The 22,971-nt window shown below is 37.7% G+C and overlaps 2 protein-coding genes across 6 annotated transcripts in view; one reads left to right on the top strand and one right to left on the bottom strand.

Moving 5' to 3' along the window:
• Window positions 1–5,482, bottom strand: part of EIF3A (eukaryotic translation initiation factor 3 subunit A) — a 36,150-nt gene extending 30,668 nt beyond the window's left edge. For both annotated transcript variants that reach the window (XR_014026677.1, XM_081329548.1), the window contains exons 1-3: window positions 5,368–5,482; window positions 700–890; window positions 215–351 (exon numbers count right to left, since the gene is read on the bottom strand). Coding sequence is in view for 1 of the 2 variants with exons in the window: in XM_081329548.1 (XP_081185674.1) it covers window positions 215–351; window positions 700–890; window positions 5,368–5,416 (377 nt within the window). In the remaining variant the exon portion in view is untranslated. The remainder of the gene's footprint in view (window positions 1–214; window positions 352–699; window positions 891–5,367) is intronic.
• A 2,453-nt stretch (window positions 5,483–7,935) lies between these two features.
• DENND10 (DENN domain containing 10) overlaps window positions 7,936–22,971 on the top strand; it is a 16,098-nt gene continuing 1,062 nt past the window's right edge. The window contains exons 1-8 of one of the 4 annotated variants that reach the window (XM_081329384.1): window positions 7,936–8,137; window positions 11,787–11,983; window positions 13,270–13,349; window positions 14,736–14,884; window positions 15,563–15,674; window positions 17,912–18,012; window positions 19,732–19,839; window positions 21,797–21,891. In XM_081329384.1, the coding sequence (XP_081185510.1) occupies window positions 8,092–8,137; window positions 11,787–11,983; window positions 13,270–13,349; window positions 14,736–14,884; window positions 15,563–15,674; window positions 17,912–18,012; window positions 19,732–19,839; window positions 21,797–21,891 (888 nt within the window). In that variant the 5' untranslated portion in view covers window positions 7,936–8,091. Of the gene's footprint in view, window positions 8,138–11,766; window positions 11,984–13,269; window positions 13,350–14,735; window positions 14,885–15,562; window positions 15,675–17,911; window positions 18,013–19,731; window positions 19,840–21,796; window positions 21,892–22,971 lie in introns of all 4 variants that reach the window. The other 3 variants (XM_081329386.1, XM_081329385.1, XM_081329387.1) reach the window with 3 other exon arrangements.

Below are 22,971 nucleotides of genomic sequence, written 5' to 3' on the forward strand. Positions count from 1 at the left end.
ATGCAAATTCTGGGGAGGACAGATGTAAAATTGTCATGACTCAAAACTAAAATGCTAAAATAAAATCTGACACACAGACTAATCCAGAAAAGATTCAGCTTGGTAAAGGCTTTCATGTGAGGGGAATCAGATCACAAATAAGCAGTATCATTTAAAAACAAATACATTTAACATGAACCAAATTAATATAATCAAAGGTGAGCATCACTTTTACCTTTCTGGAGTCTGAATATTATCAAGATCTTCTATATCTAGGACCATCTGTTGAGATTCTTCTTTAGCAGCTTCAGTTTTTTCTTCTGCTAGTTTTAAATAAGCTCGTACTACATCCTCCAAGGACTTAATATTCACCTGTATCAAAATCAGAAGAGCTAAAGGAGCTTTTCTTAATCAGGGACAAAATCTATATAGAAAATTCAAATTTGAATAAAATATATTAACTTCATATAGTAATAAATAAGACAGTGAAAGCCTTGCTCCATAATTCAGGTTCCAAAGAAACCTACTAATAACAAAAACCAATTATAATATGAAGCATATCTACCTAGATGAGTCCTGACAAGTTATTCTTCAAATAACTGTTATCATATAATAGCTTACCAAGAAAAGTATATTTCAGATTCTCTACATGCATTTGTTATTAAAATGCTGATATTTAATTTCCAATTATTGGTATGATTAAACTTTAAAAGTTCCTACCTGCTGGCATATATTCTTGTACTGATATAATCCTTCCTTTGCCAGGTGGCTCTTCCGGAGGTCCACACACAACTCTAAATATTTTAGCATAATTGGTTCGTGGATCTTTTGCCATGTTCGGTGTTTTTTACTTTTCATAACATCATACAGAACATCAAGAGCAGGCTGTTTCTTCCCAACCTCAAGAAATTCTAGAAAAATAAACAATGGTTAATGCTCAATTCCACTGAAGATTGTGTATTTTTTTAAAAATAAGCTATATTGAACTAGTATATATGATTAAATTAAGCCCAGCACCAGGCTGCTTGTAAAAAATAAGGATCAGTTGTTAAGTAACCAGTATAATTATATAATTATGCTAGTTACTTAAGATAATATATGTAAAATATATTTTCCTTTTTTTCTCTTTCTTTGAGATTTTTTCCTTTTTTCTTTACCTCTGATTTCTATTATTTTTTAAGTTTACATATTGCTTTATTGTGTTAAATATTGTTAATTAATTGTATATAATTTAAATTTGGAAGGAAGGAAGGAAGGAAAGATAAACCATTTTAAAATTCAAGATAAACATTATTCCAACATTTTTAGAAAGATTTAGAAGCTCCACACTATTGATAGATATCTGAAGGTCAACAGGTGAAATAATGTTCACGACTGGATAAACAGATTGGAGATTTAACTACAAATTCCAAGTTTCAAAAAGATTTCAAGAAACTGATTCTGAGAATGCTTTGATTACATTAATCTTTAGTGCAGGTCCTATTTTGAAACATGGAATCTGAATGCATGCAAGGTGAATCTCTGCCATACTGGACCCAATACAATGATACCTGAATTTTCATTTCCATTATGATTAGTTTTAAACAGACCTTGTTTTTTCATTTTAAAAATCCATTTATATAATTTGAGGAAGAAATAAAAGAATATGTTGCTGAGTGTTACTCCTTATTTCCTTTCATTTTTGTCACACAATAATCCACCTTCTAATCATTCTGGATGATTACTTTTGGGGATTGAAACGAGGGGAAATCTACCTATGTAGTTCTTATTAGAGGTCTCAGGCCTCCAATACTCTCACAATAGTCTACAAAATAAAATTATTTACCAGATATTAAAGATATATTTTTTAAAAATTAAAACAATGTTATTCTTAATTTTTAATAAAAATATAGGATTTTTTTCATGAAAAATATTTTGATATTATCTAATTGGCTTAATATTGTTTTCCATAATTCAATAAATATTCTATGAATGCATCAATTTTAATTTTTAATATGGAGAATACTGATAAAAATAACCCATAAAAATAAAAGCTCTCTTGGGTCATCCACAAAATTTACAAGTGGGAGGAAGGATCATGAAAGCAATTATGTTTAAATACCCCAATAGACCATTATATCCTTCTGGTATGCTCTGTGAGGTTTGGGGGTGGAGGCATCATATTATAGTACTTCCTTTTTTCCTGACCAAATGGAAGAGTTGGCAGGCATGAGGAAATGAGCCCAAAAATTGTCCAGTGTGTGATGCCACAGAACTTGTCTATCTGCTCTACGTTATTCTTCATATATGTCTTGCACGTTCATCCCCTTTTATAATTTTGGGTACTCTTTGTTTTTTTGTATTTTGTTAATTCAAAACAAGAAAAAAATCAGCTTTGCATTTTTGAATTTAAAATTAACTGTTGCTGGCACTGTGCTTATAAATTAGAAAACAAAGATATATATACTTTGCTGCTGTTATTATTGGTATACTGGCATACTGTTTTATAGATAAAATGATATCTTATTTTTATGGGCTTCTATGGCTGAAGAAAATTCACTAAAATTGTTATTTTATTTCATATAAGAATTGAAGACTAAAATTAAAAGTTACCTCACTGGCTTTTTTTATAGATTGGATAAGTAGCAGTAAGTATAGGCAAACATGTTTTCTTGTTTGCATACATAGCACGAAAAACAGGAAAGCAAAATTTGCTATGAATTTGTATTTTCCTTAAGCAGAATACCTAGTATCTTGATTTGTTACATTCAGAATTTTCAATTAGTATTTTAGGTGTTGCATCAGAAATTGATTGATATCTAAAAATAATTTCCAATTCGGCTCCATTCAAACATGTTTGCCATGTTGGCTAAAGTTAATGGGACCTACAATCCAATACACACAGTGTACTAATTTGGAGAAACTAGCTTAGATATATACACAGGCACAGTTTTTCTTTTGTGTTCCATAAAATTTAACTTAACAGGAATAATGGAACAATCCTATAAAATAATCCTCAAAAAATAAAAATTATGTATAGGCCATATAGACTACTGTTATAGTTAAACTTAATGTCCAGGTATTTTTCCTAGTCTTTAGAATTCCAGTGCTGTCTAATTACATTAGTTAAATACAAAGATTGTGTTACCCTTCTTCATATTTGTAAGATTTTATTATTTGCAATTCATCAGTCTGACTTTTTGAAATTTTCATAGCATGCTAAATCATGTCTACTAAACCATATTTTTATCAGACCACAGTAAATTTGGTAAATTCCACAGCATACTAAATATTAAATATGGCTTACAAACAGAATGGCTGGATACAGATAATTCACAATGCCCAATCCAAACTCTCTCCGTTTTTACGACAAATTATTATAATTTAGAATGTTGTATTAATCAGGCTTCACCCTTTAGTACTGAATGTATATATAACCTGTGTAAAGTTGCGGTGTTATGTTCAGTAAGAACAATGTGAAAGGAATCAAGAACTGTAGAACTGGTTTATCCTTTTGCACTTGTACAACAATTAAATTGTATTAAACAGGGTGAATTTCCTCATGAATAAGGCACACTGAATTCTTTAGGCCATTTTTATAAAGTGATATTTAAACAAATATTATTCTATAAGTCCCTTGTGTCAAATAGTGTAATTTACATTTTGTTAAGACTGTTTATATGCTGTTATACCATTAATATATTGATAGAAACAAACAACATATAGTTCAATTTTTCCAAGCCTATACATTCTTACATCTCAACAGTTGTACACAAATAATGCCAGCCTATTAAATTAAATATTTGGCAAACAACTTATTGTTGTTCTAGTTTCCATATGATTTTTGGCCAGTCCAACTCACTTCACAGGGTTGTTGTTGTGAGGAATATAAGAAAGAGAATTAGATTTATTTGCTGCCTTGAGTTATTTATAAAAATGGCAGGATAAAAATAAAAATAAGCTGCCCTTAATTTAGATGCAAAGGCCAAAATTTATCCATACTTACTACACTGAATGTATTTATGTATGTGTAAAATCTTATTCACCATTTTTCAACTATGGCTTGTCATCAACATATTTCACATCGAGTGGTATGTTGTGTTGAAGATAAACAGGAAATATGGAAGTCAAGAACTTTTTAATACTAAACTGCAACATATGCATCTTTTACAAATGCATAAAATGAAAAATGTAGGTAAAAGGACTGAGTAATTCTTGCAAATGAAATTCAAAATCTAACTGAATTTTGGTTTGTAACAGACGTACAATAGATTTTGGCAAATGACTATACTTCCATCAAATTATAATGGATACTTATTTCATATTTTTACAAGCAGTTCTTTAATTTGTAAAAGTGCTTATATCCCAATTAAAAATATACATTAAAAGGAGTGTTTATAACCCTATATGTTAACACCATATGTTGTTTTACTAGAATGTCCAGGTTGACACGCAAAAGATCAGAAGAGTGCTGGGAAAATATGATGGACATGAATTCCATTTTAATGACAAATATATAAACATTTTGCAATAGTGCAATAGATAAAATAAATAAACATGAATACACTGAATAATTGTCAGAGATTTCCAGGCGGTCGCCCTACCGGCTTTTCTACTGTAAATCAAAAATTGTTCTTAAGTCTCAATGTGTCAGCAGTTCTTTATAGCACCTCTAACCAGAAGTGTTCTTTTTAAAGTCCATATTATATTAAGCAGTTATTACTTTTTGGACTTGAAATATGAGAGAGAAGGGAAAAAAAGACAAGAAAATTTGCGCCTTCTGTGTTTATAACTTTTTACCCTTAACCAGGCAAAGACTAAATCTGAAAAAAAAATGTGTTCAATATGTTTTCTAATTATGAATCGGATTCTAGAAAACCGGAATAAGTTTTAAGAGCTACCAGAAACGTGAGTTGTGAATATATTCAGGGGGGAAAAGCACATTTTAATAGGCCATCCGTTGAAATTTGCAGTCCATAACGAACGAAGAAAAAATAAATCGATCTGAGTAAAAGTGTGACCAGCACAACGCGGCTCTCATCAGAGACAGCCGTAGTTCACGCTTGCTTTTATTGCCACTTCATGTTGAAGAAGAAAAATGTTCTCTGTCCTCGTGGCCACACTCCCAACCCAAATTTTGGCCAAAAGGGCAAGTGGCACGACGCCAGAAGAACAAAAAGACCTAATTTATGTTAAAATGGCTCTTGGGATAAATGGCCTCTTCCGCTCCTACTGACGGCTGGCAGTTCGCGCTCCCCAAGCAAGGAAGCGGGGGAGTGGCTATGGGTCTGGTGGCAGTTTAGGCCTCAATCCCCGTCATTAAGCCCAGCCGGAGGCGATGCGAAGACGAAAAAGAAACGGAGGCGGCCTCTGCTTTAATCTGAGCGACCCTCAGAGGTTCGCACTCACCATTCGCCCGCTTCAGGGCGTTCTCGGGCCGCTGGAAGTAGACCGGCATGATGGCGACGGCTTCTCCTCACGCGGCAACGAGCCCTAAGGAGCGCCCAGTCAGACAGCAAGCGAGGCCGGAAAGGGAAGACGTCACGTGACTCTCACGCAGGAAAGTGCCCGGAAGAGAACCGATTAGACGCCTACCTCTGTGACCTCCCTCCCTCCCTCCCCCCCCACGAGTTAAGTATGCGCATGTGCGGCAAGCTCAGGCTGTCGCCAGGGTAGTAGGCTAAGTCGAAGGCGTTCAAAAAAACGAAGTGCTGGAATGAATGGCGCTGCTCTGAATTTTATCTTCGTTTTCGGAGAGCCTTTGCTTGTTATTTTCTACTCGGTGAACTTGGGTTCAGAATTACGGTCTTGGTGATTATTATTCAGAATTGTCTCTCCGCATTGCTTGGAACCAGCTTCTTCATAAAAGTTGCGTGTTATCAAGAGACGGCTTAACCTGCCTTGGCCAGCGTCCGTCCTTTAGGAGCTACCATTTACAGCAGGGGTCTTCAAACTTGGCCCTTTTATGACTTGTGGACTTCAACTCCCAGAATTCCTCAGCCAGCGAAGCTGGCTGAGGAATTCTGGGAGTTGAAGTCCACAAGTCATAAAAGGACCAAGTTTGAAGACCCCTGATTTACAGTTTTCCTTATCAGCTTAGTCAAGGAAGAGGGCTGTGGTTCCTATTCAATACGCTAGTTTTACTAGACCGTGAAATGCTGATTCAGAACTAGGAAGACCCAAAGTGAAAGCTTTATTTCTCTATGAAAGTCGCAGAGGCTGGACATTACATTAATTCTTGTTTAGTCGCTGAGGTGCTATGTGTGAACATAGTAATTACGGTTTACAAAATATGAGTGATTTTTTTAGTATATTTAAGAGAACCAGGCCACTATGACAAGAAATCAGTTCAACCATGGTTTTGTGTTATTTCTTAAAAGGGCTTACATTTTTAATTTACTCCGATGCACAATGGTCACCAACAGCTAGAGCAGACTAATAAGTTAGCTGAAAGCATATGTGCATGCCAATTGAAGCCATATAAATACATATGTAATGGACAGAATCTTTCATGGTGACTGAGGCATTGTCTTACAGTGTTATCTAGGACTTCTTCAGGTCTGTGATTTCTGGAAAAAAAATACAGAGTGTAGTCTAAGTTGTCTTTTACTTGGCTGGATCCCTATCCTTTTAGCTTGTAGAGAAAACGGATGGTAGTGACCACTCAAATCTGGGAAAATGACATTGCAGGAGGAAAAGCTGCTGGAAACACAGGAGGAAACTAGAGTAATGCCTTCTGAAGAACCACCCTGGGGCAGATCTATCTTCAACCTTCCTTTGGGAAAAGTTTTTTCAAATGGTGGATCAATTTCACACACTGTGAACCTTAAATCTTTTCAGACAGTTTGTACTTGGTTTAGGGGAGAGGACAGCATTAGTGACTCTCCTGGAAATCCTGAATCATAGATGGGGTAAATGTACCTCTCCTAGTCTTGCTAAATTTCTTGATGGCTTTTGATACAATCAACCATAGTATCTTTAGATTGGAGGGTTGGGAGATCAAGGTATTGTTTTGTGATGAATCTGCTCCTTCGTTAGTGGGTGGTTCCAGTTTATGTTTAGTAAAGAATTGCATTTTTTTATGTAAGCCACCAAAAGTCATTTACATATACTGCAGTGTTCAAGCCGTTTCTAAAGCTACAAATTAGGAACATCATTGTGCCATTAAATTAAATCAAATCAAAAAGGAGAAATATTAACTGCATTTATAAATTATACACATGGAACCCATACCCTATCCCCCAGATGACTCCACCCAAAAGCTTGATGTAGAAGTTAAAAAATAAGGTTCTATTTTGTGAGGAATCCCTAAGATCCAATCTCATTACCAAGAACAAAAAGTTTTAGAATCTGGTTCTGGAACATACTATTGAAATGAAACTAGGACAAGAAGTTCTGTGGTAGCCCTTGAACTCCATTATGGTAACACCAGAGATAACCACGATCTTCAAAATATGTTGGTATCCGGAGCATTAAACCCATCTACACAACGTAATGTTTGTGGAAGACAGTGTTCAGTCTAGTGGCCATGGATTGCCACATCCAAAACTTCTTGGCAAAACGATTTATGTAAAAGCAAAATAATGCTTATAATTACAACTGTGAAAATTACTCAAAAGAATTGATGGCAGGAGGTCACCCCAAAAGGCAGTATGGTCACATGGAGCATCTCCTGCAGTTAAATACATACTTATTCTCTTGCTCTGGAGAGCAGAACTCAAGCAAAGATGAACATTTCATGGGAGCAAAATCTGGTCCAGCTGGAAGAGAAAGTAAGCAGTACAAACTTTTGGGCAATGACCAAAAGAAATGTTTTCACTGAACTGGATCTTCTAATACGAATTCCCCATTAAGCAGAAAGGTGGGCTAGACGACTTTCCGAATCACACTGATTTTTCTTCGTACCACTGTGAAGAGATTTTGCTTAACTGCCAAGAGTCTTTAAAATAAATGAGGAAAAAAAATCTCTCGGAGACACTTTATGCTTGCACGCGGACGCGTTAATTTCTGCAAGCGAAGCCCGAAATCAAGCCGGAAGCCAGGAGGCGTGTTACTCAATTAGTCTCCCGCTCTGAGGCCCATGATGGGCCTCTCAGGAAACAGAGGAGGGATCCTGGCGCTGGGAGGAGAAAGATGGCAGAGACGGAGGCTCAGCTGCTTTTGGGTGTAGGTTTGATTGGTAAGCGCATCTCTGTTCCTGGCTGCATGCTGTGGGAATGCCAGCTTGGGGGGGAGGGGGGGGAGAGCTAGTTAACATCCCTCGTTTCCCCTCCCTATTTCTATTCTGAAACGGGAAAATTGTGTGTTCATGAAGCAGTGGGGGAAGGCAGATGAGAGGGAACGTCTTCCTTTTTTCTCTTTTTCCAATTGCCCATAGAAGCTAAGTCTAAAAGCGTTTTGCCTTTGGCTATGCAACAGGATTGTTGCACTTTTTCAGGTCCGTCTATGCACAAAGAGGAGAGAAGAGGGCTAGAAAAGAAAGCAAGCGACTTTGCATGCTCCCTTAACCTAAACAGGTATAAGCGAGCGGCGGAGTATCCTTCCATTCTTCTAGCGTGATTTTTTTTACTATCACCCCTGTTCCTAATACCTCCTGCCTTGTAATGAGTACAGCTAGGCTAGGGCACAGCACCTGGGACACCTTGGGAAACTAAAAAAAAACCAAAACAAACCCGGTTCAGGCTCAAACTTGTTTAATATTGACTTAGAAGATCAAGCAAATCCCATGGTGGTGAATTGAAAAAGGAAACGCTCTGGAAGAAGGAAATGACATTGACTTAGAAGATCAAGCAAATCCCATGGTGGTGAATTGAAAAAGGAAACGCTCTGGAAGAAGGCAATGACAAACCGCTACTATATTATTGCTAATGTAACCATAAGAAGTTGAACTTGATGTAAAGGAGACTTTACATGCAGCACTCTGCACAAAGTTAGAGTAAATCCAGCCACTTTATAATTTAGTGTGGTCTCTGAATTTAGCTATTGCAGTTGATTATAACATGCTTAAAAGTAATAGTCGCTCTGAATGTTGAGTGAAGTAGTCACCTGCAGCTATCTCCTATTAATTTACAAAGGGGCCTTGCCTTAGCCTCTAATTTGCAAAAGACCCCTTTCTAGTTATCCTAAAATTCCAATCCTTTTCTGAATGGAGACTGGAAAAGTAATTGAATGCAGTTAATAGCACAGAAAAGATTTTTAAAAATTTTGATTTCCTCATATAATGCTGATTGTAGGTAGCTATAAAAATGCTCAGGATAAATGTCTTAGCTCATCACCAATGCAATTACTAGATCTCCCTTGATGTGAAATATTCTTGAATCAAGGCCTCACTTAGGAAGCCCTTTTTGCCATCATTTATCTCACTTCACTTAGCAGGGAAACCATAATGGGAGAACTTAACAACAAATAAACTATTATTTTTATTTAGCACACTCAATGCATTGATTTTTTAAAAATTCTAGTAGAGGAGATTCTTGCTACAAGAAGAATGTCATGGTTCTGATAGATGAGACCAATTAAAAGAACTTCAACGCAAGTAATTCTTCCTCAAAGAACATTTTTCTTTGGCTACAAAATACAAAGGTGAACCAAAGACTAAATTCCTGTCCCCCTGGTTACAAAGTTGCAAGTTGAAATTCCCACCCCAATTAGATGTCATAAATCACATTCATCAATACTAAACGCAGGCACTCCTCCCAGATCTCCAGCCCGCCAAAATGTTACCAGTAATGACCTTGGTTCCCATACAGGTGAAACTCAAAAAATTAGAATATCGTGCAAAAGTTCATTTATTTCAGTAATGCAATTTAAAAGGGGAAACTAATATATGAGATAGACTCATTACATGCAAAGCAAGATAGTTCAAGCCGTGATTTGTCATAATTGTGATGATTATGGCATACAGCTCATGAAAACCCCAAATCCACAATCTCAGAAAATTAGAATATTGTGAAAAGGTGCAATATTCTAGGCTCAAAAGTGTCCCACTCTAATCAGCTAATTAAGCCATAACACCTGCAAAGGGTTCCTGAACCTTTAAATGGTCTCTCAGTCTGGTTCAGTGGGGATCACAATCATGGGGAAGACTGCTGACCTGACAGTTGTGCAGAAAACCATCATTGACACCCTCCATAAGGAGGGAAAGCCTCAAAAGGTAATTGCAAAAGAAGTTGGATGTTCCCAAAGTGCTGTATCAACGCACATTAATAGAAAGTTATGTGGAAGGGAAAAGTGTGGAAGAAAAAGGTGCACAAGCAGCAGGGATGACCGCAGCCTGGAGAGGATTGTCAGGAAAAGGCCATTCAAAAGTGTTGGGGACTTTCACAAGGAGTGGACTGAGGCTGGAGTCAGTGCATCAAGAGCCACCACACACAGACGGATCCTGGACATGGGCTTCAAATGTCGTATTCCTCTTGTCAAGCCGCTCCTGAACAACAAACGTCAGAAGCGTCTTACCTGGGCTAAAGAAAAACAGACCTGGTCTGTTGCTCAGTGGTCCAAAGTCCTCTTTTCTGATGAGAGCAACTTTTGCATCTCATTTGGAAACCAAGGACCCAGAGTCTGGAGGAAGAATGGAGAGGCACACACTGCAAGATGCTTGAAGTCCAGTGTGAAGTTTCCACAGTCTGTGTTGATTTGGGGAGCCATGTCATCTGCTGATGTTGGTCCACTGTGCTTCATTAAGTCCAGGGTCAACGCAGCCGTCTACCAGGAAATTTTGGAGCACTTCATGCTTCCTTCCGCAGATGAGCTTTATGGGGATGCTGACTTCATTTTCCTGCAGGACTTGGCACCTGCCCACACTGCCAAAAGCACCAAAACGTGGTTCAATTACTGTGAGATTACTGTGCTTGATTGGCCAGCAAACTCGCCTGACCTGAACCCCATAGAGAATCTATGGGGCATTGCCAAAAGAAAGATGAGAGACATGAGACCGAACAATGCAGAAGAGCTGAAGGCCGCTATTGAAGCATCCTGGTCTTCCATAACACCTCAGCAGTGCCACAGGCTGATAGCTTCCATGCCACACCTCATTGAGGCAGTAATTGCTGCAAAAGGGGCCCAAACCAAGTACTGAGTACATATGCATGCTTATACTTTTCAGAGGTCCGATATTGTTCTATGTACACTCCTTGTTTTATTGATTGCATGTAATATTCTAATTTTCTGAGATTGTGGATTTGGGGTTTTCATGAGCTGTAAGCCATAATCATCACAATTATGACAAATCACGGCTTGAACTATCTTGCTTTGCATGTAATGAATCTATCTCATATATTAGTTTCCCCTTTTAAGGTGCATTACTGAAATAAATGAACTTTTGCATGATATTCTAATTTTTCGAGTTTCACCTGTACTTGAGAATTTTTATGGCTAGCTTAAAACTACACTCCCCCCCCCCTTTCTAAATATGTGGCAACCGAAAATGAAGTGAAAATGGCTTCAGTTCAATTCGTTGCAGAGTTGACAAAGAGTACAGTGTAAAGTTTAATACAAGGGAAACGGCAGAGGAAAGAGGAAGTCTAGATAAGGAAATACAGTTTGTGATCATTTTTAAAATAAATGTGCTATTAGCTAAAATTTAGATTTTGCTGCTCTGGCTATAGAATTTGCTGCTCTGTTTCATATTTTTAATAAAATTGTTCCAGATTAATATCACATTACAGATTAAAATACATGTATGTATGCTGCCATAAATAAGGCTTCCATAATGTATTTTGAAAATGTATAAAAGTGGGCATTAAGTTGAATGCACAATTGGATCTAACTGATCAATTTACTCCCTTGCTGCTGTTGGCATTCTCACAGTGAACATCTTTCCACCATAGAAAAAGATACCAATGGAGATGCTCTGTGGGTTTGGTGTTATCCTTCTACAACGACTGCATTCAGAGACCTCTTATTGAGAAAATGCTGCCTTACAGATGAGAATAAACAGCTTCACACTTTCTTATTTGGTCAGTACAAACTAACATGGTTTTATATTACAACCATGGAAATTCCAGAAGCTTCTACCTTGAAAAGGGTAAGATTGAAATTTGGAGAAAGGGGGCTTGATAGAAAGATCTTATTTGCACATTCATTACCCTATTAAGAGATTAATTGGATTTTTGCAACAAGGCTTATTTTTATGTCTGCTGATTTCATAAGGGATAACCCATTAATATGCTATATATAATATATGTTCTATATATGTGATAAGAAAAGCAACTTGGAAAAAATTATAAAATAATAACTGGGTTTTTATGTTTGGATCAACCAAAATTAAACTGGATGTTTGCATAATATTCAAGATGTATTAGTCTGTAGCAAGTATCTGTAGATTTTCAGTGATGTAGTAGACTTAATTTTTTGATTTAAACATGGAAACTGCCTAGCTTCTGATGATGCTCAGTGGTTCAAAAAGAAAAAGAAAAATCATGAATAATTCGGAGCATCCAGAAGGAACACGACAATGTCCTCAAATACCCCAAAGCAAAACTGATGGGCTCAGCAGCCATCCTACCTCTAGGCCTAGGAGCAAAGCCATGTTTTTGGTGACCTCTGGAACTCCCATCAGGTTGGGAGCTTTACAGATCCTCAGGGGAATGCTACTCCAGATGGCAAACATGACAATTAAGAAGGCACACATCCTAGATCCCAATAGATGACATTGCTTCATGCTTCAGAATCCTTCAATTAAACAATCTGCCTGATCTTATTAAGCAGTTAGAACTATTGAAGATAAGCAGTTCTTCAAATAAGCAGGTCCTGTGCGACACAAGGTGTTACAAATGACAACCAGTACCTTGAATTGCATCCAGAAGCCAATTGGCAACCTGTGCAGCTCATGGAACAGTGCAGCTCATGGACATATCGTGGTATACTCATTTGTCCCTGCTTGCACTGTAGCATTCTAGATTAACTGTGATTTCCATATGGCCTTCAAGGGCAGCCTCATGTAGACCATGTTGCAGGTGTTCATTCATGAAGGGGGACTAAGGCATCAGTGATTTTCTGAAGGGTCTTCCACTCTAGGGATGGGCAAAAACAGCGCACTAAATGGACCTGTGCAAAGGCCTGAACTCTGACTGAAACAGGTCCAGATAATTTATTTCCTTCAAGATCCTCTGCAGTCTTAACTATTCTCAACAATCTTCCCCACAAGTCACTGCCCAGACACCACAATTGGACCTTCCCTGTTGAAGTCCGGCTCTTAAGTAAATCTAAGCAGCTTTATCTGCCAAATTGTCTCTCCTTTCCAATTGTTTTATATTATTATTTTACAAGAAAGTATTTGGATGTTAACTTTTTTTTTTGCATGTTGCATAGGTGACCCATTTTTCCATTGTTCTGACAACCAAAGACTTCAATCCGGAAAAGTATGCAGCCTTCTGTAGGATTCTCTGTAGGTGTGTATTGCTTGATACATTTTCTACAACTGCATAGTTGAGTAGCTAAACTTTTTGCACAGCAATTTATTCCCAATTAAGAGGTGAAAATATTTCTGAAAGGATTAATGAGCATAATAATTGTATATATAATTACTGATTATTTTAAGTGAATAAAAGGTTTACTAAAACTGCAAAAATGACACATAATAGTATCCTACTAGCAGTTCTCACAGGAAACCATGAAGTGAACAAGTTGAAGTGCATTTCTTCTCAAATGTAGTTCTATCATAAGCACATTATTCACAATAAATCTAGCAAGATTTGTCTTCCTGCATGATGTAGAACGTGTTCCAGCTGCATGTAGAACTTCATGTACGGAAATTCTATCTGGCTATAGAAATAAAAATAAGATCTCTACCTGGAGAAAGACCACTTTAACTATATTCATATTATATCCAGGTTAGATTATAGTTAATAATGGTAATACTTCGAGAGTCAGAGAGTCGTGGACTGAACATGACTTTGCTTTTGGTCGAGCTAATGACTATGGTGGAAATAGGAGCCAGTGAAAGGATTGGGTCCTCAGAATTCTCCCGATCAAGGAGAGGGAAAGGGATTGCCCACAAGATGGCTCCATACAGAATCTCCCTGCAGAGAGATCATAAAACAGTGATCTACAGCAGGTTTGAGATCCTCTGGGAGGAGGATCATCCTTTCAAAGAGACAATGGGTTTGCCTACTTTCTCTTACCGGTAATTACTTTAGAAAGCTGCTTACTATTAACTTCTTTGAAATTAAGAATCTTCCAAAGTACAAGCTTTACTATATCATTAGGAAAACCACCTTCCACCTTGGATGATAGAAACTCTGATGTATGTGGTTTAAAAAGAAAAGCTTTACTGTTTTGGAAAACAGCAAAAAGGAAACTAGAAACGTGGATTTTAGAAAGTTATGGGGCTAGATCAGGGGTAGGCAACCTCGGCTCTTTTATGACTCATAGACTTCAACTCCCAGAATTCCTGAGCTGACTCAGGAATTCTGGGAGTTGAAGTCCATGAGTCATAAAAGAACCGAGGTTGCCTACCCCTGGGCTAGATGGACTTGAAAGATTATCTCCTGTGTTGGTGTTTAAAAAATTATAAAGTAATATATGACGATGTTGAAAGTAATTGTAAGAAATCCTCTGCATGGAAAGTTTCGTTGACTGGGAAATAAGCAAGGTAATAAGAGGGGACTTGAAAGATGGCTAGAGGGAACCAGAGAGAACAAAGAGGAAGGAGCATAGATCACCTTGTGGGGTTTGGTAAGTCTTGCAAAAACGGCAGTGGGTGAATGTTTTCATGGGTGAAAAAAACCGCTTTATTCTTTTTGGCCCAGATTATTAAAGCTCAATTTATTTTTCAGAATATACCTGAAATATGGGACCCCTGTAAAGATGATGGAGAGTTACATTTCTGTCCTTACAAAGGGGATTTGTCAGAGTGAAGAAAATGGTTCTTTCCTAAGCAAAGATTTTGATATCAGAAAAGCTTATCTTGCAGGCTCAGTCAAAGGTGAGATTTTTTAAAAAAAAAACGGTTCAGGTTAAAACTATGCATTCTTAAAAATAAACTCCCTTTCTTTCAATGAAATTTATTTCCAAGTAAGCTGATCCTGAAAGCACAACAACCACTGCTTTCAAAATACAGGTTGTGATTAGGTGCATCACCAGCTTTTTCCTCAAGGCTACATCAGCAAAAGTGAATCTTGGGAGTTACAAGAGTTTTTCAGGGCCTGGTTTGGGTTTCCCTTTTGTGCCCTCCAATGCAGAGGGCGAGAAAAATAAAATCCTGGCATGAATTGAATTGGTAGGATGGTTTTTAATAAAAGCCAGCTGGCCTGACTTTTTCAAAAGCAAAAAGATGTAAAGGATACACAATGTTTGCATTGTAAAAAAAAAAAAGTAAAATGCCAGGTTCACATGTTATTGGTTTGATCGTTGGAGCTTATAAACCATGGCTTGGCATGTTAGGTGAATCTACTCTATTGTGAGTTAAACAAGCTATGACATAGATGTAATACCAAACTGTAGTTCGATATATCTAAAAGGTATACTGTAAATCTGAACAAATTTTGCCTCTTCGTAAAAGTGAATTCAAGTAAATTATAATTGTTCATATAGTTATGTTGTTAATTGTAGAGAATTCTATTTTGTTATATTAAGATTCTGTTTTAACTTCTGATTGTCCTAGATATAGTGTTTCAGTTTGGAATGGAAACAGTCATCCTGTATACTGCGCTCATGTTAAAGAAAAGAATTGTAGTATATCATCCAAGAATAGAAACTATCCTTGAATTTACCAGGTAAAACACATGGATGAAATAAAAAGGTTCTCCTTTACTTAATTTCATTTTCAAGTATATATAGAAAACCAAAAAAACTGCTGAACTCCGGGATACAAAAGAGCCTTTTAATCACTGAGCTTTCGTCAACCTCCTGTTGACATCGTCAGAGTAAGGGCTCAAGGTGGGAAGAACCTACATATGTTTAACTGTCAGGTCATAGAATGTGTAATTGCCCCCCCTGCTCTCCCGCATTCAGCCGCACTAGTTCCAGTCAGCCGTACAAGCCAGCTTCCGTTTAGATCTTGACATCTTCCCTTCCCCCCAGCTGTTTGGCGTGTCCCTCCTGTTGTGTGTGGCCACTCGGCGGCATCGCTGGACCATCACTCATGCCGTCTCGTTCGATCGTGGCAGTCTGCCACTTAGGCACGTCAGCTGTCAATGTCTTCATAGAGCGTGCAATCAGCCGCCCCGCCCCCCCATTCTCCCACATTCGGCTGTACCAACTCAGGCTCTGCCATATAAGCCGATCTTGATAACTCTCTCCAGCAATTGGTGAAGGTTGATGAAAGCTCAGTGATTAAAAGGCTATTTTGTATCCCAGAGTTGAGTAGCTTTATTGGTTTTACATATGTAAGTATGTATGTAACATTCAATTGTGAGTCCTTGCACATGGCCTGGTTTGGTGTCAAAATTTAATAATGGTTTAACTTGGTATTGTTTTCAAAAGACCACTGACAGTCCAGTTCAAAAAAGTCTTTTATTTTACCCTTCCCTCACCTCCAGTTTCAGGATGTCCTCTATGTTAATTGTAGTGCTAACCCGTGTTCCCTGTTACCATGTAGTCAGTAAAATTAATTCACAATGTCAAACTTTTCAGAACAGGAGATATCTTAGATCTAGTGTTTAAGGTGCCAGGTTAGAAAGCAGGAGGCCATGAGTTCAAGTCCCACCTTAGCCATGAAAGCCAGCTGGGTGACTTTGGGCCAGTCACTCTCAGTCCTACACATCTCACAGGGTTGCTGTTGTGGGGAAAATAAGAGGAGAAATGTTTCATATGTTCGCTGCCTTGAGTTATTTGTAAAAAATAATAAAGGTGGGATGCAAATAAATAAATCTTTGTTGTACAAAAGAATGCCTGAATAAAGTAGTATCAGTTGTGTAGTCCTTGGTGCTCTCTAGATTCTTTTCCTGAAGAAATTTCAATATCTGTTGAGGTAACATCTTCAGTGCTAGAAGGGAGCAGGATTTGCTCTCTGTACATTTAGTAGTTTGCCCTGTCAGTTTTGGAGTTTGCCCTGTCGGAGGTATTGGATTTCTCAGGGCAGTTCTTAAGTGTGGTTATGATTTATAACTAATCCTAATTTGGCAAAACTGTTTGATAAGCCATTGCATGAAATTAGTTTGTTTTGAAACAGACTAGTCTATTAAGATAATTGGTCCTATTGATTTGTGTCAAAGCGCCTGTTACTCGTCCCAGCTTCTGCCAACCTAACAGTTCGAAAGCACGTAAAAATGCAAGTAGAAAAATAGGGACCACTACGGTGGGAAGGTAACAGCGTTCCGTGCGCCTTTGGCGTCTAGTCATGCCGGCCACATGACCATGGAGACGTCCTCGGACAAGTGCTGGCTCTTCGGCTTTGAAACAGAGATGAGCACCGGCCCCTAGAGTCGGAAACGACTAGCATGCACGTGCGGGGGAACCTTTACCTTTACCTTTACCTAATTTCTTTGTACTTATCCGCTATTGTGGTTAATCATTTCGTAAAATAAGTGGTGATTAACAGATTCTGTAAAAGCAATGCTCAACAGAGTTGACATCCTCAAAACATTTCTTACCATTGAATGTATTTGTTTTTGTAAAATTCCAGTTTTGAAGTGGGTCCAGGGTACGCTTGCTGGACATTCATCCATCCATATAGCATATTATAAAAAAAATCCCTTCCATCTTTGGTATGGTTTACTGTCTTATGGCTGAAATTATGTCATATGATTTAGAGTCCTGATCCCTTCATAAGCTAGGCCAGGGGTAGGCAACTTTGGCTCTTTTATGACTCATGGACTTCAACTCCCAGAATTCTGAGACAGCCATGGCTGTGGAATGGCTGGCTCAGGAATTCTGGGAGTTGAAGTCCACAAGTCATAAAAGAGCCAAGGTTGCCTACCCCTGAGCTAGGCCTAGGGGACAAGACCAATTAGTGCATCCTTTGAGGAGATGATATGAACCATTGTATTAAAATAAAACTTTTTTCTTTTAGGGCATTACCAGCCTTAGTGTGGCACCGACAAGATTGGTCAATTCTTCATTCGTATGTGCATCTGAATGATGATGAATTGGAAGCATTAAAAATGTGTCCAGGTATTACTGATAATGGATGTAAATCAGCATTACATACAGTAGCATAATGACTAAACTAACTTTTGTGGTAATAGAAAAAATAGTTCATTATTTACTAAATCAATCTATGTAATCATCCATGTCACTATGGGCAGATAATAACATTTAAATATTATTATAAACAGTATTAGCAAAGGGTCACTACCATAGTCACCAAGGACAAACAGTTGACTAAGACCTCTTACCAGGCCATCTAGCCTAATTCCCAGGTCTGGAAAACCTGTGAATCTTCAGTCCTTTACAAAAGTCCACCAGGGTTAGGTCCAATCTTAACTCAAGGAATATGGTATTCCAGAGAGTAGACGCTGTGACAAAAAAGGCATGCTTCTAGGGTCCCATAAGACAGTGTTTATTAATTGTCTCTAATATGCTTCTATAGTACTTCTCTATTATTATAAAAACTATTAACATTCTAATCTAAAGAAGCATTCATAGTAGTATTACATAATTTGAGTTTTTGTAAGATTTTGAGATATCAGCTCAAATATCAAAAGATGATGGTCAAAGCCCAGAAAAGAAACTATTCATTATAGTTCCTTCAAGGTCACACTAATAATCTTATGATCCATTTGGTGGCTCAGATGTTTGGAAATTGAAGTACTGGACAACTCCTAATTATCTATTGCAAAAAGTAGTTGCTTGGATTTCTTGTAGAATAATGAAATACTAATATAGAATTTGGTACCTATTATTTATTAGGTAAATTCCTATGATACTGGTAGAGGTCCAGTGTTACATTGCACGTTCAAGACTATGAAATGAATAAAAGTAATTTTAAACTTTTAAAATTCATATAAAATTAAATTCATATAAAAGTGATGGAAGAGAATATTTGTAAGTCAGGTTGAACTCTGGGGTCCTTGGCACTCTCTGAGTTTATTTTCTTGCAGATGTTTCATTATCAAACTATAGATTGAACACCATCAGTGCTAGTAGGGAGTGTGTTTTGCTGTCATTTGATATATTAGTGGCTTGCCATGTTAGTGGTGGGAGTGTTCTTGGTAGTTTCTTGATTGAGCTGTTTGTCTGCATTGGTGGTTTCTTGATTGAGATACTGTTAGCTTATCAATTGTTGATCTAATACAAGGGTCTTCAAACTTGGCCCTTTTATGACTTGTGGACTTCAACTCCCAGAATTCCTCAGCCAACATGCCTGGCTGAGGAATTCTGGGAGTTGAAGTCCACAAGTCATAAAAGGGCCAAGTTTGAAGACCCCTGATCTAATATAAATCTCTTGTTTATCTAGGTTTTGATTGCTGATGAGGTCTTTTGGTTTGAGTCACACAAATCGGCCATCAACAGGCACATAGAGAAAAATATCTACATACCATTCAAAAGAGACAATCCAAAAGCCAAAAGGGAAACAAAAAAGACTAAAAGACCTCCTCACAAGCAATCAACACCCAGATGAGCAGAGATTAACACCAAGGTTAACATTTTAACAACAATCCAGAAGCAAACAATATCCCAATCAAGGAACCACCAAGACTACTCCCACCAATACTGACAGGACAAGCCACTAGTATACAAAATGAAAGCAAAACTGATGATGGTATCTAGTTTGATAATTAAACGTCTGCAAGAAAACAACCAACCTCAGAGAGCACCAAGGATCTCGTATAAAAGTTCTTCTAGTTAGAATGTTTTTTACTGAAACATACTAAAATCTTTTCTCATCAGGATACATTGCTGGATGTATAGATTCAGAAGTGAACAGCAGGATAGATCTTTATGATGTATATGTCAACCTGGCTGAAAGTGAAATCACCATTTCACATCAAGCAAAAGGTTTGTGGGCTATGTCATCTACTTTTCTCATATATAAATGTATTTGTTTGCATATGGGATATGCTTCTGGATGGCTCAGTACATTATAAAATAATATGTCAAAAATATCCATTATAATATCCTCCCATAATCATTAAAAAGTGGTGCTTCCCTCCTATTACATCCAAGCTCAAACTGGGCTTGTGTCATGTTCAATTAAATTCAGTCCTCCTTTTCTGACTCATTTCCCAGAATTCCTTAGAAAATAAAGAACTCTTAGATTGATGACTAAGAAGAATCAATTCTGAATAAACTCTGTAGCAATTCCAGAAATAAACTATGATTATTATAAAATTGATCCCCAGAGCACTGGGAAATTTTTTAAAAGTAATTGAATTTATGAGGTGCCTAAGGCCAAAAGTCCTAACTGGTCTTTTTCTCGCCTCTGGAGGTCACCAGAACTGACTACAGGTAGTCCTCATTTAGTGACCACAATTGGGGCTGGCAACTCAGTCACTAAGTGAATCAATTGCTAAGTGAAGCCACAGCTGTACTTATCTTACTTCAGTTTTCCTTTGCTTTATAGGCCTGTGAAGGTTGTAAATGTGATGATTGGTCGTGAAGTTACTTTTTCACATGCACCCTGTGAACTGTCACTAAACGAGGACTACCTGTAGTATCACATTGACTAGGAAGTGGTCTGATCATGTCAAAAGATTGATGGAACAACTGGACTGCAAGATGAGCAGTACGCTAGCAGAACTCCTAGTGTCCCTCATGGTCAGCCAGAAATATGTGGTCTAATATCATATATCAGCATATATGATGATCATAAAGATCTCCAAGAGAAACATTACAAGCCACCTTCCTTGGTGTTATAGCTGCTAGGCACTTAAGGCCCGGAAGAGCAAATGTTTGATGAGGAAATATCTATGTTTTCACCCAACCAGGATTTAGTTTATTCACACCAGTTCTACCTTGTACCTGGGTCATGGAGGAGCATGATTTTATTACTGGTATTAGCAGATTGAAGCCAGTTGGGCATCCAGGATCCTAGAATAAGGCCGAAAGGCAAGAAGAAATTCCTGCCTAATGGCATTCTATAATGCCTCCCGCTGCCCACTACTGTTCTGATTCTCTGGTCCTCAGTCTCCAACAGCCTCCCAAATGTGGAAGGTGGTGTAGGAAATTTCAATATCCTCCTCTATGGTGGTAGTGCAGTTCCTCTGTTCCAATACCTAGAAAACTGTTAACATAAGATGGAATGAACTAAGTTGTAAGTTTTCAGTGTCAATGCCTGACCCAGGCAGACGGAAAAAGATAGGAAAAAATGCTTATTTTAAGGAATGATTTGGACAAAGGAAAAGTTATTTAATTAAAAGCTAACAGGATTTTCACTTAATCGTCTAGTTCTGGGGTCCCCAACCCCCGGTCCGTGGATCGGCACCGGACCACGGCATGCCGGAAACCAGGCCATGCAAACAAGTAAAGCCCCATCCATGGGATGCAGGCAGCATGAGAAACCACAACCTCTCCAGTCTGCGGAAAATCTCTGCCTCCATGGAACCAGTCCCTGGTGCCCAAAAGGTTGAAGCCACTGGTCTAGTTGGATAAAAGCGATGCCACCACACAGTGTTCTTTTCTGATTGAAAGAGATGATGCTATTGTATGGAGAAACTGAAATATGGATCCTAAAAGATAGCAGAATGGGGGAATTCTTATCAGTTCAGCTCTATTGTTAAATGACAAAGAAGCAAAATTTTAGCATTATACAAAGAGTAAAGAATTGTCATTGAATGCAGGTCGAAGAAATCTTGATCTAGAAATGTGTACCTTTTCTGTGGCAATGTGGCCTTTTGACCCAAATTCTGAGATGATCAGCTCAAATGTGATTACAGTTCTGTTCTGGAGTTATATGTTTATTTTCATTCATTTATATAAAGGAAATGAGTGATGGTATACTTCTCTTTCTCCTCAGAGGCAATGACAATGGGAAAATTGCATAAAGAACTTGGTCAGCTAATTGTTCAGTCTGCAGAAGATCCAGAGAAATCAAACAGTCAAGTTATAAAGGTTAGGTTTCTGTATTATTTCAGTCTTTAATATTATTTTGTTATCTAAACTATTACACTCCTGGTTTAGAATACAGTTATTAGTATTTAAGCCAGGGTTAAGATAGTTTAGATGACTGACTGAGTTCTGGCAAAATTTCAGGCTACTTGTCTTCTATGGAAGGCGGAGAAGAGACCAGCTTTTATTTTAAGATAAAAACCTGCTTTTCTAAACAAAGCTGGATAACAAAGCTGTAACTGAAATTAATTTCATTTAAAGCGAGCCATTGTTCCTTGAATCCATATATAATGTAAAACTATAAGTTCTTCATAAATTAAATTGGAAATATTCACCACCTTAATATACCGGTATTTAAATAAATATGCAAGTCAAAAGTTGAGCAGAGCTGGTTACCCGCTGATAATCTGAAGTAGGAATGGGTCATCTGTGGCCTCAGTTATTGTTTTTCCAATCAAAGAAATATCCTTTGATCATATTTGCCACTTGTGATTCCTTAATTTATTTTAAAATAGATGTTTTTGAGATAAGCACAAAACCTATAATATAAACCTTAATAATTGGTTTTAGAAAAAAGACAAAGAACACTTAAAATCTTTCGAAACCTAAGAGAAAAGTCCTGGTCTAGCCATGCGCATTAGGCAGCCTCACTCTTTTTGCAGTATTTTCCTGCTTATCATCTTGACTTTTCAGATGATTGCACCCGCACTCATACTTACACGTCTCTGCAGTTCAAAATTGATTTCATTTTCTTTTTAACTATACAGGTAGCCCCTGGATTACCATGGCAATTGGGACTGGAATTGCCATGGCTAGCAATACAGTTGTAAAGTCTGATATCACAAGACTGTGTCACTTAGCAACAGAAATTCTGACAGTCCCAATTCCATTGTTAAGTGATGACCATGCAGGTCATTAAGTGACGACCTCACATGACTACGACTTCCTGCCAGCCTCCCCATTGGCTTTACTTGTGCGAAACAGGCAGGGAACATCAGAAATCACATGACTGCAGGGATGCTACAACAATCAGAACTCTTGAGCACCCAACGTAAATAGCACTTGTGCAGTTACTACTATAAT

Source organism: Vipera berus (assembly GCF_964194415.1).
Source record: "Vipera berus genome assembly, chromosome: 5".
Taxonomy (NCBI): Eukaryota; Metazoa; Chordata; class Lepidosauria; order Squamata; family Viperidae; genus Vipera; species Vipera berus.